The sequence below is a fragment of the Perca fluviatilis genome, chromosome 22 (genome assembly GCF_010015445.1).
Source record: "Perca fluviatilis chromosome 22, GENO_Pfluv_1.0, whole genome shotgun sequence".
Classification (NCBI taxonomy): Eukaryota; Metazoa; Chordata; class Actinopteri; order Perciformes; family Percidae; genus Perca; species Perca fluviatilis.
In genome coordinates, this window is record NC_053133.1 from 13,100,591 (window position 1) to 13,118,611 (window position 18,021).

Sequence of the window (18,021 nt, forward strand, 5' to 3'; positions counted from 1 at the left end):
CTTATCATATAGGTCTGGTATATCGAAGCTGTCCCCGAGTTCCGTTTTGGAAGGTATTATCAATATACTGTAGGTAGTCTAGTAGAACAGGCCGGAATTATAATTCAATTTGCAGCAATTCCCAAGCGTCTGAGAAGCTTTTTTGCTTTTTCCCTGCCAGTCGTCATGGCTCGGCGTAAAGAACAACTGCCAGGCCATTGACAAACTGATCAGCATTCATGACTATTTATGGTTAAAAATGGGCATGTACAGGGCGGGATAAGAGGCTGATTCACGTACGTACACTTGTGGGTAATCTGTGATTCATAAAGGGAACATTGCTTACAATTTTTTTTCTCATACGCCATTTTGGGCTTTTGGACGTACGTACACTTTTAGTAAGTAACCTACGCACAGTTTTATAAATGAGACCCCTGATGGTTTGAGTTTGTGTGAATCATGTACGGTATGTTCTTTTATGTAGACTTCCCTCCAGTCCATATATCCGCTGTTTCAAGAGACTGAGCTTAGTTCTTTTCTACTTAAACTGCAGGATGTCCTCTTCCTTCAGAATTCAGTTATTAAGACAAATGGTCAAAACCATGAAATGAATGCTCTGACATTTAGGTGGTTCTTCAATTTGCCTCGTAAATCAACAAGTGTGAAATAAAACATAACTGTGTTTTCAAGTCCTAGTAGTTTATCAGTTCTGCTCATCCTTGTCAGCTTCGCTGTTTCTTCTGGGTTTAAACGTGAGGGCCACGCTGTTGATACAGAACCGCTGACCTGTCGGGTCTGGTCCATCATCAAACACATGACCCAGGTGGGAATCACACTGCATCAAACACATGAAAGTCCTAAACCATTTAAAGATGCATAAACGATGGCTGTATTTGAAGAAAATTATACATGAAATTCTGAATGCAAAGTGTGGATAAAAACAATTCCAACATAACTACTTTATAAAACAAATGCACACAGAGCTACATTGAAGTTGTTAGGCAGTATATTTTTGGTGTTGTTGGGCAAAAGTTCCATAATAATTTTTCAGCATATAATTCAAGTGGTCTGAGAGAAAACAAGTATTCTGCACCTCCGCTGACTGTCTTCAGGCTTTAGAAAATGTAGCCGTGACAGGAGACTTTGGCTAATCACAGGTCATTTCAGAGAGAGGGAGTGTTCCTATTGGCTGTTTTACTAGAGCTGGGCAATATATCGATATTGTGATATGAGACTAGATATCGTCTTAGATTTTGGATATCGTAATATGGCATAAGTGTTGTCTTTTCCTGGTTTTAAAGGCTGCATTACAAGTTGTCATTTTCTGAACTTACCAGGCTGGTGTAATTGTTCTATTATTTGCCTTTAACCACTTAGTTATTATATCCACATTACTGATAAAATAAATATTTTGTGAAAGCACCAAGAGTCAACACTACAATATCGTTGCAATATCGATATTGAGGTATTTGGTCAAAAATTTAGTGCTATTTGATTTTCTCTATATCGCCCAGCCCTATGTTCTACACATGCAGACAGAGAGAGGAGAAGGAGAGCTGCAGGAAGAGGTCTCACTCTACTTGACATTCTGGTATTTTTTTTTTTGCTTTCTTCCCACTGCAGGTTTAACTAGAACAACAATACTAAGCAAACTGAACTTTGGCTTCATAGCTCAGAAAAACAACTCACATTTTTACAAAGGACCTCAGTCCCAGCACTTCCCAGGCTGTTGTCAGGGCGACGAATGATGGAGGTGTGGCTTTCGTCACGCTCCCATGTCCCATGGGCCTCTTTAAATGCTGGCCAGCCTGTCCCCGAGTCATACTTAGCCTCTGAACTATCAAGAGAGGAAGGAACATTTCCTAAAACATTTCTGTATAAACATTAGGGCTGGGACGATGCTTTTGCCCCGATTCCATTCTTTCACGATACATGGATGCCGATTCGATTTGTATTGCGTTTTTCATTTATGCGATTTCAGAAAACAAAAGTTGAATAATACACTTCTAGAGACAATGTATCATGAGACATTTCTAAAAACTATTTTTTTCCTAAAAAATAATGCACATCACATGTCAGTCAGTCAGTCTGACATTTAATTCATTTCTAAATAAGTACATAACATGTATTTTCTGCATTTTCTGCTTTCGCTCTGTTTTGCTGGAAACGGATATGATGTCGTCACCGCTGGCGGTACCGTATACAGAAAATATTTAGGTGAATCATTGGTAAAAAAAGACTGCAAACGGATACCTGAAAAGTGGAACTTCACAGCAGACACAGTGGTACATCCCCACTTCAGAATGGTTAAGGTAGATCCCACTAAAGGGCTGAGAACACACACACACACACACACACACACACACACACACACACACACACACACACACACACACACACACACACACACACACACACAGTTTTAGGATCAGGAACACAAGACTAACAGCTTGACACAGTGATGAGTTTAGTCCACCTGTGCTGATGTTTATTAGAAAACATAAAATGTCAGTCTGGTAGACTAAGATAATGTTGGTTTGTTACGTATGACAAAAGTGCAAGCTCTCCCGGAACCCATAGAGAATGTATTGAAAGCTCTAATATTTGAAAAAAAATTGATTTTACATGAGAGTCTATGAGAGACTTATCTTGCGATTTTCAACCTGACTGAAAAAGGGGCCATGAAGCACGACTTTAGCCTGATTGGACATTTAGTGGCAGCTGTTTAGATTAGAACAGTGATAACGACTGTTGCCGTGATAGAATTGGTTAGAAAAAAAAATCCCTTCCTTTTCCCGTTTGGCAGTGTGTCGCACATATCGCCCTAATGAACACACCGCCCCTGGGTTTGACACAAATCACTGCACGGTGCATACTGTAGTAGGCTGCAGTAGGCTACTCACCATCTCCGTCCCTTTCTCTCTGGTGACTACATACTCTTCTGGGGTCAGTTTCTTTTGCCAGTCTGTACTCTCATCGTAACGAGTGAGAGACTGCAGGCCTGCAGATAGCAGAGGTAACAATGAAGACGACACAGAGAAGTTTTTAATTTGCACACTGAACATGATCGAAGGACAGTTAATCCACTCCTGATCAATCAAGTACATATAACAGCAACCAACCGAGAAACGATTAAAAGCATTAGCTATGGCAGGATTTCCTAAACTTTTTCTTTTGAAAATAGAAGCCACAAAATTAGACCATGGGCACTTAACATCGGCAAATTGAGGAAAATGTTTAAAATTAACTGTAGGCCTAGGCTATTGCTCAAGGCAGGAAGGGTAACATTTATAAGAAAAACAGTCATAGATAACCTTAAATCCTAAAGTAAAAATCCCAGGAAACCCACTCCTGTTGTTAACCACAGCCCTTTTTGCACGAGCATTAACCTGTAGCTGCATATGTCATGTTATTTAGGCTACTTATTAATTCTTAGTGAGCAAACTGCAGCTTGGTGCACCTGCAGGACTCTGCAGTCTTTGAGAGATAGCATGTAGATGAAAAAGTAAATCCCTGAAAAAAAACCCGAAGTGACAGTTAAGAAATCAAACTTACTCCCAGTACCTTGAGATGTGGATACAGGACGGGTGAATACCTGGATCCTCCTCGGTAACACCGCGGATCTGGCCTTCGCGTGCTGAGAAACTACAACGAAGAGACGGGCGACTAAACGAGACATGTCTGCTGCTGCTGCTGTGTCGAGTCTGTCTCTGTCTAAAGTTAAGAGCTCTCGCTGGTCCTCCCTCTGCTGTTAGCTGGGTGACCCGGTCAAAAATCACACCTTCAAGCAGCTATATAGGCTAAAGTGGACAGGGTTCACTGTTTTTTTTTTATTTATTTTTTATTGCTGGACAATGTGCAAAGAGCACCATAATGGTGTACCAGCTTTATGGCTTGTTTAAAAAAAAAGAAAAGAAAAGCTGAATGGGCAAACAATCTGGTTGGTGGTGGTGGTCAAGTCTATTTTATAGCCCAACATTACAAATGGGTCTCAAGGGGCTTTGACCCACATTTAGTTTAGGCTACAATAGGAAGTATGCCACACATATTAAAGGAATGGTGCTGAGTAGCCTAATGCTATAGCTAATGATGGAATGTATAGGCCTAAGTACTGTACTGAAGTTGAAATTTTAGGTACTTGTACTGTGTCTTTTCTTTTCATGCCACTTTCTACTTCTACTCCACTACATTTCAGAGAGGAATATTGTGCTTTTTAACCCACTACATTAATCCGACAGCTTAAGTTACTTTGCAAATAAAATGTAAGATTTGTGCACACAAAAGTTTATAGTTTATAAAATATTATGTTTTATTATAAATTAAACTACCCAACGATATATTGGCCTACATCTACAGCTGAAATGATTAGCCATTAAACACTTAGTTAATTGACAGAACTGTTTTGTTCGTTTCTAGTTTCTAAAATGTGAAGCTGTTTCTGCATTGAGTACTTTTACTTTTAATACTGTAAGTAGGCTACATTTTCCTGATACTGCTACTTTACTTAAGTATCATTGCAGGACTTTTACTTACCAAGAGAGTATTTTTACAGTGTGGTATTAGTACTTTTACTTAAGTTGAGGATCTAAATACTTATGCCACTGCCTATAGCATGTAGTATGCCTGACCTCACTTGAGGCACAAACAGCAGATAAAGATCACCTGATAACCAACTCCAACTTGCAGAGTTAAACTAGGTGCACCGGGGCACTGTTTTCTGTTTGCCGCAGTAACTACATTGTGAATCTTCTGTGGCAAAGAACCAGGTTAAACCAGTGTGTTTAAAACAGCATTTTACCTTTTGGCTTGTGCGTGCACCAAAATAATCAACTGACTATTTGAATAATACTTTATTGTATGGATTAAAGGTCTGCCATACAGCAAATACACAATATAAATCAATATCTATAATGCATCTAAGTAAAATGTCCAGTCACAGCATTATGTACTGCAGTATTTCTACACTACAGTGTTGGTCTAGATAGTCTGGTATTGCACAGCAGCAGGGGTATTGGCTGTCAGCAGGCTTCCAGGCTGGTGCATGAGGTCTACTATGTAGCGGCAGGGCTGTGAAGAGCGCTCATTCATGGAGGGATTCCCATTGAAGAGGAGTACCTTGTTCCAAGCCCGGCTGTACTCACCCCTATCGAGTGTGCAGCTCATTCCGATGCAATCAGCCAGACACTGAAAAGTGAAGACAGGTCAGGCTATTATGATTTGGAAACAAGAGATGGATGGAATGGAGAGGGTTATTATAATAAACTTAGCACAAAAAGTAAGGAAATTTGTGTTTGGTAGATTATTTCTCTGTGGTAACAATGCTTTTTGGCAATAAATCTTATACCGTTGGAAAGCCTGTTTAGTTCCCTTTTAAATGGTGCCCCATTTGTAAGGAACATGCATTTGTGGGATGAGCAGCAGCGCTGAGTATGTGGGTTGCGCCCATGAAAAATTTGCCAAATCTTCTCTGCCAATGCCAAACAGCTTATTCTGCCATTGACTCGTTTGGTGTTTGTGGATTGGATGATTGAAGTTTGAAGAAACAAGACATATTGGAAATTTAACAATTTATTCATTTCACAAACAGGAGCCTCAGTATCGTGTGGAAGAACCATACACAGCCACAACAGCCTGGCACCTCCTCCTCATGCTGGTCACCAGCCTGGTCACACACTGCTGTGGGATGGCATCCCATTCTTCAACCCGCATTTATCGCAAGTCAGCTAACGTGGTTGTGTTGGTCACTCTGGCACGAACAGCACGCACCTAAGCACCTAAGTGCTGACAGGGTGAGGAAATGGTCTTCTTGGGGTGTCGTCGTCTTGGGACGCCCACTTCGCAGCCTGTCTTTGACATCCCCCATTATATGGAACTTGGCCTTCAGTTTGGAGATGGTACTAGGGCTCACTCCAAATAATGCCGCAACTTGGTTTTGCAGAACACCAGCTTGAAGTTGCCCTATCGCAAGGGCCCTATCCAGAGCAGTCAAACGCGGCATGCCGATTCTTGGAGCAGACACTTACTGACTGTAGCTGTACTTACAGTAGTAGGGCCCATGCTCACAGTGCCTGATTGGCAGCACTTAGGGGGTACCAGAAGCTCAAAACAAAGTAAAAACAACAGCAAAATAACCTGTTTGGGAATGGCAAAGAAGATTAGGCAAATTTTTCATGGGCGCAACCCACATACTGAGCCCTTACAAATGGGGCAAACTAAACGGGCTTTCCAACAGTATAAGATTTATTTCCAAAAAGCATTGCTACCACAGAGAAATAATCTACCAAACACAAATTTCCTTACTTTTTGTGCTAAGTTTATTATAATAATAATTTAAGTGGAGGATGGGGATAACTTATATAGAAGAGTCATGAAATAGGATGTTAAAAGATGTGCGTGAAAGGAAAATATTGGTACAGAGGGGGTAAACAGCTGATGAAGCTGTGTGGTAGCTAGGTCAGTGGTACCTTGAAGAGAAGTGCCCTGTGGCAATAGATTCCCCTGCTGATCAAACCAATGGGAACAACATTAGACTGAAGCTGAAACTTGAGCTCACTGAGGTGCAGCACCCATGGGAATTCATGCAACTTTTCCATTTCTACTGCTCCGCCCATGGCTTCACTCACCAGCCTGGCATCCAAAAACATGGACACAAAACCATTAGAATGCAGGACCCTTCACAATTAGTTTTGCATCCTTTTGCACAGAGTGGTGTGTTCTATAATGCTGTTACATGCCACTGGTGTCATTTTTAGTGAACCCTTACTAGCACTCTATGAGCTGGTGTGCAAATACAGTTTCCAGGGTGTCTTGTTTCAATTTGTTAAAATGATTGTGGAAAATTAAAAACAATGGCTGATGATTTTGTTTTCTATTTGTAGCAACATCCCTGCATGTTGGTTATGTGCTGGCTGCATTAATATGTTTACCTGGCCAAGGCAGCACACTGCTCTCGTTCATCACTCAGTGGGAGGATGGATTTTTTGGCCTCGTTAACTAGAAGCTGCAATGAGACGTCATCCATCATCTTCCACGGTTTCTCTGTAGGAGACTCAGGCTGGGTCTCATTTTTCTGTTTGTCATCCTTTTTGTTTTTTCTGTACAGGGAGACCGTGAATTAAAAAGAAATCTGAGACTTGTTTTCAACTATGGACATTTCTCTGAGTGAAATGACAAACAGGTGAGTTTACAGACACAATTAGCATGTGTAATTTGGGCTCGCTGTAACGTTACCTCTGTGTGATGATCAATATTGTCACTTATTAATAGGAACTGCTAAGCTGCGTCAAGATAACGGATGTACGTTCTGTAATCCTGTTTATAGATTTCATACTGTGTACTAGTTAACTGCACTCTCGAAAGAACACGGTGTTACTTCCTATTGAAACGTGGCCCAGCTACACAGTCAGTGGGTATTTAATGTTGGTAGTAGTTGATACTGATATGAGTGTTAGCATGCCTATTTATAGTAGTATGCATGATTATTTTTGCTTTTAGTGTTTACATTATCAGAAACGCCTAGTTAAATTGTTGGTAGTTGTGGCTAACCTGATGTGTGTATATTTTCTTTCTACTTTCAGACGATACACCTACCTTTGATATATGTCCTAATTAGGTCTACTGTATCGCTGTGCTGTATTGAGAAAGATCACTCACTAAACGGTTCAAGCTCCATCCTGTTGGTTCTGACCAACACTACAGGGTGTGTGCTATCCTAAATATTCCTCCACCAGAACCCCCTATCTTTTATATTTTCAGTTGCCATGTGTGTATAATATTTAGTTGTTACGGGTGCCTCTTAAACACTTGTAATGCACAGTATGTACATTGGCATATGTATGCACATGTGTCAGAGAGATCCTATTGTTCTTGTCTTTGAAATAGTTTGCCGGTATCCAAGAAAAGAGTATATGCATGCTACATGTGTAGAAAACACATATATTCACATATACACTGATAATAATATACCAATATGTTATCTTTCATTTCTGCACATATTCTTACGTAGATTTCATAAGAAAATTAGAAGATACCTAGTGAGCAAATGTCTGCCAACCCCATTTTTCAACACATTATTACAAACGCTTACACTGCAGTTTTTTTTCCTCTGCTATTTTAAATTATGGCCAAAAAGAAATGAATTGTATGATTGCAAAGTTTCTGGAGCTGCTTCACCATAAAGTATTAGCAGTCTAACACATTCTAATGTTTTTGAGCTATTTTGCAGACAACGAGCAAAAGCTGAACCTCCCAGGTCAAAGTAATTATAATATAAGTTACACAATGCTCATTAGAGGAAGAAAATAAATGTTTAATTAATTCTAGTAAGAGGCATTTTGCTTTATATAGTTAAACGTGAAACTTTGGTCATACTAAGCCATGGATAGATTATATAACACACTGCTTAAGAATGCCTAAGATGTTGTGTGTGTATGCATTCTCCAGTGTAGACATGGTGGAAATGGGTTGGATCAGAGGTACCCTGAGGGGGTACTGCTCTCTTTGGCAACGTTAATTCATCAAAATGCTGGAAGCTTGTGGAAGTGTGTGTGTGTGTGTGTGTGTGTGTGTGTGTGTGTGTGTGTGTGTGTGTGTGTGTGTGTGTGTGAGTGAGAGAGTCAGCGAGCGTGTGCAGGAATCTTTATGCATGCATGTGCACTTGTGCATGGTTGTGCGTGTAAGTCCATTAGTCTCTTTTAATGTGAGTGTGTTGCCATCTTAAAAAATGGGAATGTTTACCCTGAGAGGCCACGCTAAAGAGGCGCACTGGAGGCAACAGGGAGAGGGGGAGAAAAAAGAAGCAAAAGGAAAAAAAGTGGAGCACTGGATTGGAGCAGACAAGGGGAGGGTGATAGTAACTTGCAGCCACAATACATTATACTGACAAACTTGGTGTGGCTGGTAGTGTAGGAAACTTGCCAAGTCTCAGCCAATGCTCTACACCCATCTTTTTGGTCTTTCTTGTTAGTTTCCCACTCTGTAGTACTTGTAGTGTAATGATGCATACAAATAATAAACAATGTTTAGTTGTAGTAGAACATTCAAAAGAAAACCTACTCTGTGGATGTGTTGACAACAATGATTTGCCGGTGCTCGCTGACAGGCTGCTTGGACAGTTCCTCTAATTTTCAATAGCACATACACACACACACCTTTCCAACATCATAGATGCCATCACTAATAATGTCAGTGGAGGCCAAGTGACTTGTCAGGCTATATTTGACAGACAAGTTAAAGTTAAGCAGGCTGATCATGGCCAACTCGCTGAAACGGCTCCTTCGATTCACTGATAGGTTGATTTCCTGAAGCATTTCCAGGGCTCTGAGACACACATTTAAAGATATTCAGACATTGATGATAAATGTTTTTTAAAATATGAACACATATGGACAAAATTACCCATTCTTTTGGAGCTACACACAATACTGTCCTATACTGCCATCTACTGGCTATTTAAGAAATTACTCTGAATTGGTTCCAACACTACATTTTTACTCCGCTTTTACATTACACTACTCAACAGCACTCCTTCAGTTCTACATTTCATGATTCATCAGTCATGTTCTAATGTCATTGTTAACTGTCATCTTACCCAAATTGGCACATCTCCACAGCGGCATTCACATCACTGGCGCAGACATTGATAGCCAAGCATGCCTGGTGCAACACCTCCTTGTGATAGGAACGCAGCAAACTGACCAGTGGGTGAAGGCCTGCAGCACTTTGTAGCTATGTAGGACAGGGCGTTAATGTCAAAGAAAGTATATAAAATATTGTTTGAAAATGTATAAGGAACTTGTTTTGGTGGAACATGTGTACGTTCAAAGGTTGTTTTAGTTGTGCAACAGAAAACTCAGATTAGACCGATAGTCTAGCTAGCTGTCTGGATTTATTCTGCAGAGATCTGAGGAGCAGTTAACCGTAGTCCTCATAAATCCACCGGAGTTTAACATTCCAACACAAAGAAAGCTGAATGTACTGCCAGACGGAATTTACGACAGCAACAGAGCATCCAGGAAGTGAAACGTTGTGTATACAGTATAGACTAGCCACACACAAACACCAACCTCTGCCCTAGCTTCTGTATCACAGGCCAGCAATGTCAGGCACAGCGTGGTGTTGATCAGAACCTGTGTATCTGTGGACTGCAAGGGCTCCACCAGAGCCTGTATAGCTCCATGTGACAAGATACTGCAGCGGATGACCTCCTGTCCTGCCATGTTGGCAAGTGTGGCAGCAGAATTTGCCACAGTCCTGTGACAGCTTCCATACAGCTGCTGGACAAGAATCTCATCGCCTCCTGCCTCGTACACTGCGCTGTAGATAGCACAGAAATGGATGGGAGATTTACTGCATCATACAGAGCTGGCAATAAATGAAGTCTCATAACATATCATACAACACAGAATGTATGCAATATGTATGATATGTGGGATTTGCACAAATAGTACAAGGGGAAACAAACATTAAGAGGATAAGGATAGTGAGGGAATGATGCAGGGAAGGTGGAGTTAAATGTCCCGAGAGCTGAAGGATACACAGTAATGCGGATATATGGAGTCAGACAGTGAGAGGCGATGGCTACGGGTAAGATATGTCAGGGGAATAAAAATGTGGAAGATAAAATGGAGAAAGGGAGAGAAAAGAGGTAAAGAGATATTCAGTGAGGGAGAACCATGACAAGACAGATGAAGCATTGAATCATTTGTGAAATAGCCGAGAGGAAGGCACACTGCTCAACTTCAAAATTCCACCTCCTTCCAAGCCTCAGTTTTAGAGACTGCAAACTTATCACTTGATGTTTTACACTTGTGTCAATACGTTACACATATCATTAATATTTTGTGGCATACACACCAATTTCGGGTCTCTTATATGGGTGACATTTACATTATCTAATAGGTTGTCTGTTACTCACAATGCATTTAGCTGGTTGCTATGTGTGAGGATGGAGAGGGCCTGGGTTGCTGCCTCTTTTAGCTCCAAACTCTCATTGTTCAGCAACTGTACAACTGCTGGGATACCATCTGAAAACATAAATCCAACTCATTCACACTTTATCATGACGAGTGTGTTGATGCTAAGGTGGCTGTGTGAATGTGTATGTGTCCAGGTCTCTGAAGCTGTCTTTACTGGTTAGGTGGAAGCTCATGACGGACACAGCCTGGCAGGTAGCTGTTTTCACGCTGATGTCCGCCACAGACAGAAGCTCTACCAGAACCTTCTCCACATTCTGCCCATGGAGCAGTTTACGATTCTCAGCTGCACCCATGTACACGCACAGACAACAAAACAAACACAGAAAACACACACAGATAAGGTATGTATACCATTTCGATTTCCAAACCTGTTGTTGGAAAATTAGGAGAAAATTATTATCTCTTGTCCCCTTCTCTGCTTACAGCTCTGAGCAACCCTGGCGATGCATTTAACAGCGTTGGACTGGATTTCAGGTAAATTGGGGGTGAGAACAGACTCCATCAGCCTCGTGAGTCCTCCACCCTTGTGGATTAGCTGTAAACTCTTGCTGTCACTTAAACAGTTAGCCACTACCTGTAAGGCCTCAGCATGAAGGTCACGGAAGTCCTGGAAGAAATAAAAGCATAGATTAGGGGCAGAGGATGTAGCAGACACAGACCTTGAATGGGATAGAAAAGGCATTAGGAGGTGAGAACAAGTGTTAATTCAAAGATAACCATTTCCTGCTAATGGTGCAAGCATAAACTGCATATATAAGCAGTTATTATCCTCTCCATATTTTGTCTTCTCATTTTTATTAATGGCACGATAAAGACATACATTAGCATCTTACCACAAAAGCATGTGTGTTCTCTCTCTCTCACACACACCTACCTACCTACCATGTTACTGAGGATATCCATGAGCTTCTCAAATCCTTGCTCTTCCCTGAAGGTGTTGCATGTATCTGTATCAGTGGTGACATTCTGCAGCGTTTTTAAAGCCAAATGCTGAATGACCGGGAAGTCGGACTTCAACAGTTCCAGAAGTGGAGGGATCCCTCCCAACTCATGTAATGCCAGACGACTTTGGTGGTCCTTCATACATACAGCACAACACAGAATACAAGAAGACAACAAGAACTTTGGAACAATACATTTCACCCATGCCCTTTTAACCTTCTCTAAACTGACAGCTTTGAGTCACCTGAACCAGGTTAAAGAGGATCTCTAGGGAGTTCTTCTTGACATCGGGGTCTGGACTGGATAAGACCTGGATTAGAGGTGGCAGGCCCTTGTTGTCAGAGATCTTGACCTTACAGACAAAACCCACTGACAGAGAGGCCAGGCACAGTGTTGCAAACTCATGGACAACTATACCTTCTTGAATAGGAGAAAAAAATGGCGTTGTTTCTTTGTTTTATTGCAGCTCATATACAGTAAATATCTACATCTGAGTCTATTCATTGTGTGATCAAAGTGACTCACCTTCAAGTGACAGTTTGTCAATGATTGATGGAATGTCATTATTTTTTTCAGAGCACTCTTTATATCACCTTCCAATAGAAACATGAGACAAGGTTAATAACTGAGTGGCAGTTATTCATGGAGCACATCAATCAGTCACTCAGTCTGTAAATAAACAAAACTGAATTCTGCAACTAGTCAACAAATCTCTTAACAGTCAGTCGCCTGACAAGCAGATAGATGGTCAGGAAGTTGGTCTGTAAGTTAACCGGCAAGTCACATCAATTGCATAGTAAGCCACCAAATGACTCAGAATGTGAGTCTGCATTGATTTTGTATGTTGTCTGACACACCGTTGGTGGCCATTATGCCCAAGGCCATGAAAGCATTGCGTCTGATCAGCTTGTTGTTGTGAGTGATGAGCTGACAGAGAGGCTCCAATGCCCCGAGTCCCAGCAGAGAAACCTTGTTCTCATCTCCTAACAACAGGGGGAGACAGTGAACAGGGAAGTTACTGTAAGCATGGTGCCAAACAGACCTGAGTGCCTGTGGGCATTTATTATTATGCGTCAGTAAAGTAGTGAAGATAAACACTGCAATGTGATTGAATATAAAAGACAATGGCAGATAACATGCTAAAGTGTTGCGTTCGACATAGTAATATACATAATGTTATAATGTGTTGATAATTTTATGTCAGCTCTTGATAAACAAAAGTATTAAGATTAAGACATACTTTATTGATCCTGCAAGTGGAAATTACAGTTTTCACTCTGTTGTTAGTTATTACACACATACACAGCATATACATGTCAAGTGCTTGAGCATAGAATGGAAACAAATTAGATGATAGTGTAGATTTCATAGTAAACCTCAGGAAATAACGACAGTGGTCAGCCACAATTACATTTTGTGCTTTTCAGCTGCAGGGTTGCCCAATAAAAAAACTAATATGTGTAGGGGTTAGCGTGGGTAGTCTAATGTACCTTTCTCTGCAAATGTGTGGATTGCTTCACAAGCTTTGACTAGGATGTCCTCCTCTGGGCAGCTCAGCAGCAGCACTATTGTTGCTGGAGTTTTGCCCTCAACAGGTAGTGGCTCAAACTGTAACTGTGAGGAGAGAGGGATGCAAATGCTTCATAACTGATCTTATGTCTGTCTTCGGAATGTACAGTTTGTTTTTTAGGCTATTGGCATGTGTTTCAATGGACACGAAATATAAAAAAGACCTTTCAGAAACATGTTAGCTAGCTAGGCTTTTTAAAAGGTAAAGATGAGAAGGCTTTCATTACTCACCGTTTCCTTGCATGGAGTTTCGCTCTCCTTCTTAACTTTCTTTCCCATTCTGTGACCTAGCGTTAGAGAGAAACTGTTCAACAATATTGTTCTAAACAGCGTTTATTGATCACAGATAGTCGTTCAATACCTGCAGTCATGAATATAGCTAGCTAGCTATGCTTTCTAAACTACAAAGATAGCTAACCTGACAGCCGGCTGCTACTAGCTAGTGTTCACGAATGACGCTTCTAAAACAAAGTTGCAGTCATCACTTTAAAAACAATATATATATTCACTATGACTTACCTGTTTGTTTTTATTTTTCAAACTAAAGGACAAGTTCAAGATTCATAATTGGCATGACAGCCGACCAGAAAAACAAGACCGTAGCTAGCTAGCTAATAGTTTAGCTAGTGTTGTGGAAAAAGGTTGACACCCCGTTGCTAGGCAACGCGTGCCACGTTGGGCTAAAGTAAACCATAAACTAGTTGGAACATTTCTTGCCAACTTGTTGGCTATGGTTTGGCAAGCCAATTTAATCTTAACATATATCAGACGTTACTGACATTAATTTGTGGAATTGTCAAATTTTCACATCTTTATTTGCATAACCTCACAAACATGTGAAACAAACAGGTAGAACAGTTCGGCATCGTACATATATTTTTAATAATAATAATAATGTAGTAATAGTAATTTTCCTTTCAATGAACCTAATGATGACTTAACATAGCTAGTCTAAGGAAATTTAAGTAGAAAGGTACGTACTTAAATAAGTGTATTAATGACGTCAACAGTGCTGCCATCCATTTTTTGTAAAGCTGAAGGTAGGCCTACTTTATTGTCACGTCAAGGGAGCAGTGGGCAGCCATTCACAGCGCCCGGGGACCACCAACTCCAGAGCTGAGCCTTGATCAAGGGTACTGACTGGAGAACCTACATGTTTTTTGATGGTGGGGGAAACCGGAGCACCCGGAGGAAACCCACGCAAACATGGGGAGAACATTAGCCTCACGTGGTCCTACTCAGATTCTAGTCTTCGAATTTTGTGGGCGGGGCTAAATTCGGCTGGCATCCAGGCTAGGAGAACATACAAACTCCACACAGAAAGGCCCGGAACGACCTGGATTCGAAAGAACCTTTTTGCTGTGAGGCCACAGTGGGCCATCATAGATAATAAAGTCAGGAAATGGAACAAATCTAAGTTTATTAAATGATTTTTAATTCACATATGCAGTATGTAGGCTACAGTGACATGTTGAATTACAAGAAAAAGAGGTTGCAAAAAGACAACAAAACAAAATGTGAATCCTTAAAATATGTAAGACATAATAATAATAATAATAATAATAATAATAATAATAATAACTTATTTATTTATGCAGTGCGCCCTGGCGGCAGAGTTTTGGACATACTGGAGCCTGTCTAGGGTTTTGCTGGGGATGGCACCAGGGTCTTTTTGAGTTTGTCTGCTGATAGACCAATAATCATATAACTCGATCACTTTTGCGGCCACCTGCATAAACATGAATAATTAATGGTGGGAAATGTTGAAAAATCATGAATCAAGAAATTTGAGGTAGGGGTGTGTGTGTGTGTGTGTGTGTGTGTGTGTGTGTGTGTGTGTGTGTGTGTGTGTGTGTGTGTGTGTGTGTGTGTGTGTGTCATTGGAATGGTACTGAGGTAAATGTGCTGCTGTGAAGAGTGAGTCATAAAGCAAATGAGCTATACAGCGTGAAGCCTCCTGAGAGGCACTAATCCAGCAATGTGCCAGTGGAAACAGCACAGTATGCACCAGAAAACCAAATGACCTCTATGGTGTGGGACATCACCCTTCGGCCTGAAATGAGATTAATCTAAACAAAAGCAAGCCAAGGATGGGGGATGGTTGGGATGATGTAGCCTAAACGTTTTTTCTACTAATGCAGTATTATTACACGCGCGCCAACGCACGCGCGTTCACATTCATATGGCCCCCTGAAAATGCGATTCGTCCAGTGAATGGTGTGTCCACTGTGGTGGGCCTGATCACAGACAGCAATGAAAAGGCCTACCTGAAAGAAGCAGAGGACCTGACTGCTGGTGTCAAGACAACAATAATCATGAATGTCAGCTTTGGGGAAAAACAGGGAAGGAATACGGTGGAGAGGGTCTGATTGATTTGTGCGCTGTATACTGTGGTGAGGAAGGCTAGATTCACCTCAGACGCCTGAGGAAATTCCGGGTATCCCCTCAAATACTACTCTGCTACTCCTTTGATTGAGTCATTACTTTTCAATTGTCAATTTGAAATCTACATGCAAATTTAGACTGATATTGAAAAGCACAGAAAAGTGGCATAGGACCGGTGGAGGGAGGGGTTGCAGCGAATCAGCGTAGCAGACACTGCAGAGCGCAGGCTGTCACCTCCCCTCCGTCGAGCTGTCAGTTGACAGCAGCACACATGAACCTCAGTGCTGCAGACGGAGTTGACACCCGTTGATTTTACGACTAAATAACTGCTCCTCGGCGTTTTAATTCAGACGGAGCAAAAACATGACAGGAAACACCCCTGTCATCTCTACGGACTGATCACAAGCGCGTAGGAGGAGGGCTGAGCCGCTTGCTAGTTGTGAGCTGCTATCTAATGTTAATAGTTAGCTTGCATGCTAATGGTAGCTAGCTGGTGAACGGAGTCCGGTTCTGCTTTGTGCCGTCACGTTAGGTAGCTGGCTCACTAGCGAAGGTCGGAGGGACTAACGTTAGCTAGCTGGTAGTCAAGAGCGTTTATTAGTTATCCAGCATCCTTAATGTGTCATTTATAATTTGTTTTAAGGCTGCATAATACGTTGTGTGTTATTTGTGACGGAGCTTGACATTACTGTTTTATACGTTTATTAATTTTACTGAATTTATCGTTGATGTTTGCTAGCTAGCGAGCTACTCGGCTATGCTAACGCCAGCTCAGTGAGACCTCACATCGCAGGGCTGCGGAGAGCTCCAGACTAGTCAAGGAAGGAAGAGAGGTGACTTATGATGTGGGCTGAGGGAAGCGGCGGACTGTTAGGCGAAGGAGAGCAGCAGTATTAGCTTTACACATCGCATTGTCTCATATCATTCCTTGTCGAGGTAACGTTAGGAACATAGCGTCAGCCAAGCTGTGTGGGACAGTTGGATGAAGAAAATAATTTGGACACTTTGATTTGCGAGCTGGCTAAATGAGTAGTATTAGTATTACTGAGTCGTGAGCTAGTGGCCACTGTGCCAGCTTTAAGGGAAGACACCCTGTCAAGATTATCGCACAGACTGCAATAACCAGCCAGTTTGCTTAAAGATGGCTTCGGCGAGCAGCATTGCCGCAGCTATTGCGAGCAAAACGAAGACCAAGAAAAAACACTTCGTTGCTCAGAAAGTGAAGCTCTTCCGTGCCAGCGACCCTCTGCTCAGCGTGCTTATGTGGGGAGTCAACCATTCGGTGAGTCAGACCACTTAATGTCCATATGATGATCCACAGTTATGTCTCCCTAGACCTTTGATGTGCCACATTAAGCCTTACTTGCTGTCAACTTTGTCTTTGTGTTATTGTAGTTGATTGACACATACGAGTTGACAGCTGTCCAGCGGTTAGCTGTAGTACTGTCAATGTAAATGTGTAACTAGCTTCAAGTGTGCTGTACTTGTACAGCAAATCATCAGTTATGTTGCCTTGTACAAGTTACAAGCATGATATTAGTTTAGCATAATTTTGATGTATGCACTTCAAAATGTGTGTGTGTGTGTGTGTGTGTGTGTGTGTGTGTGTGTGTGTGTGTGTGTGTGTTTGAGCAGCGAACTCCCTTTCACTTCCTGTTGTGCATATGTAGGATAAGCTGCTAGGGGTCTATGTCATGAGAGAGCAGATCTTCCAATGCAAGACAGCTTATCTCTGCTCTCTTTCGCTTCCTTTGCTGAATATTTTCACTGGGCCAATACTCATATGTTGGAGAGAGAGCAAACTTGGCAAGCAGAGGACATTGAAATATTTCTGGCACCAAATCCCAAGTATTAAACCTTTTACCAATGTTTTACACACATTAGTATAATGCTCAAGGAAATTGCTCAATCAACAGACTAAGACATATAATCTGTGGTTCTTTTAGGTCCTAAACTTTTGCAACCAAACAAAAGTTATTAATACTGTATATAGCCTCTCCTTCATCCTTTACTCAAATTGTTCCCAAAAATTACAACATGGTTATTACAGTAAAGCCAGCCTGTTTACCGAACGTTTTATCTGGTGTTTTGGTTGAGGAGAACTGCTTTCCAAAATGTAAACAAAAGGGCTGAGCAGTAAGTGAGCAGCATCACTTATTTATTCATTCAG

The 18,021-nt window shown here is 41.4% G+C and overlaps 3 protein-coding genes and 1 long non-coding RNA gene across 7 annotated transcripts in view; 2 read left to right on the plus strand and 2 right to left on the minus strand.

The window, feature by feature from the left end:
• Nucleotides 1-318: 318 nt before the first annotated feature.
• msrb2 (methionine sulfoxide reductase B2) lies at nt 319-3,729 on the minus strand. Of its 2 annotated transcripts, none has more exons than XM_039790410.1 (5): nt 3,535-3,729; nt 2,883-2,980; nt 2,233-2,309; nt 1,669-1,816; nt 319-814 (listed from the first exon to the last, which is right to left on the minus strand). In XM_039790410.1, exons 1-5 carry the CDS (start codon nt 3,656-3,658, stop codon nt 683-685), a joined length of 579 nt encoding a protein of 192 aa, XP_039646344.1. In that variant the 5' UTR covers nt 3,659-3,729; the 3' UTR covers nt 319-682. The 2 variants fall into 2 exon arrangements, with proteins under 2 accessions (XP_039646344.1, XP_039646345.1); XM_039790411.1 differs by having other exon boundaries at nt 3,544-3,725.
• Nucleotides 3,730-4,814: 1,085 nt separating this feature from the next.
• armc3 (armadillo repeat containing 3) lies at nt 4,815-14,110 on the minus strand. The gene is given in 17 exon segments (XM_039789553.1): nt 4,815-5,163; nt 6,444-6,606; nt 6,906-7,073; nt 9,034-9,297; nt 9,569-9,705; nt 10,044-10,293; nt 10,895-11,003; nt 11,110-11,238; nt 11,379-11,562; nt 11,838-12,032; nt 12,142-12,317; nt 12,423-12,461; nt 12,464-12,490; nt 12,755-12,880; nt 13,388-13,511; nt 13,698-13,753; nt 13,986-14,110. Coding segments are annotated over 16 exon segments (2,346 nt in total). The 5' UTR covers nt 13,746-13,753; nt 13,986-14,110; the 3' UTR covers nt 4,815-4,956.
• On the plus strand, nt 7,036-12,148 carry LOC120551957. The gene is made up of 5 exons (XR_005637939.1): nt 7,036-7,156; nt 7,557-7,678; nt 11,117-11,296; nt 11,381-11,429; nt 11,890-12,148. It is a non-coding gene; the product is annotated as an uncharacterized LOC120551957 (long non-coding RNA).
• A 1,961-nt stretch (nt 14,111-16,071) lies between the features above and the next one.
• The window catches only part of pip4k2aa (phosphatidylinositol-5-phosphate 4-kinase, type II, alpha a), a 42,213-nt gene continuing 40,263 nt past the window's right edge, over nt 16,072-18,021 (plus strand). For 2 of the 3 annotated variants that reach the window (XM_039789991.1, XM_039789992.1), the window contains exon 1: nt 16,072-17,133. In XM_039789991.1, coding sequence (XP_039645925.1) covers nt 16,993-17,133 — 141 coding nt within the window. In that variant the 5' untranslated portion in view covers nt 16,072-16,992. The remainder of the gene's footprint in view (nt 17,134-18,021) is intronic. The other variant, XM_039789993.1, reaches the window with a different exon arrangement.

Bases quoted from the DNA above. Each gene is read 5' to 3' on its own strand.
- msrb2 (XM_039790410.1), bottom strand. From the start codon at position 3,658: ATGTCTCGTTTAGTCGCCCGTCTCTTCGTTGTAGTTTCTCAGCACGCG. The intron at 2,981-3,534 runs GTAAGTTTGATT...TGCTATCTGCAG, and splicing joins CACATCTCAAGGTACTGGGA to GCCTGCAGTCTCTCACTCGT. The intron at 1,817-2,232 runs GTATCCGTTTGC...CTCTCTTGATAG, and splicing joins TGTGAAGTTCCACTTTTCAG to TTCAGAGGCTAAGTATGACT.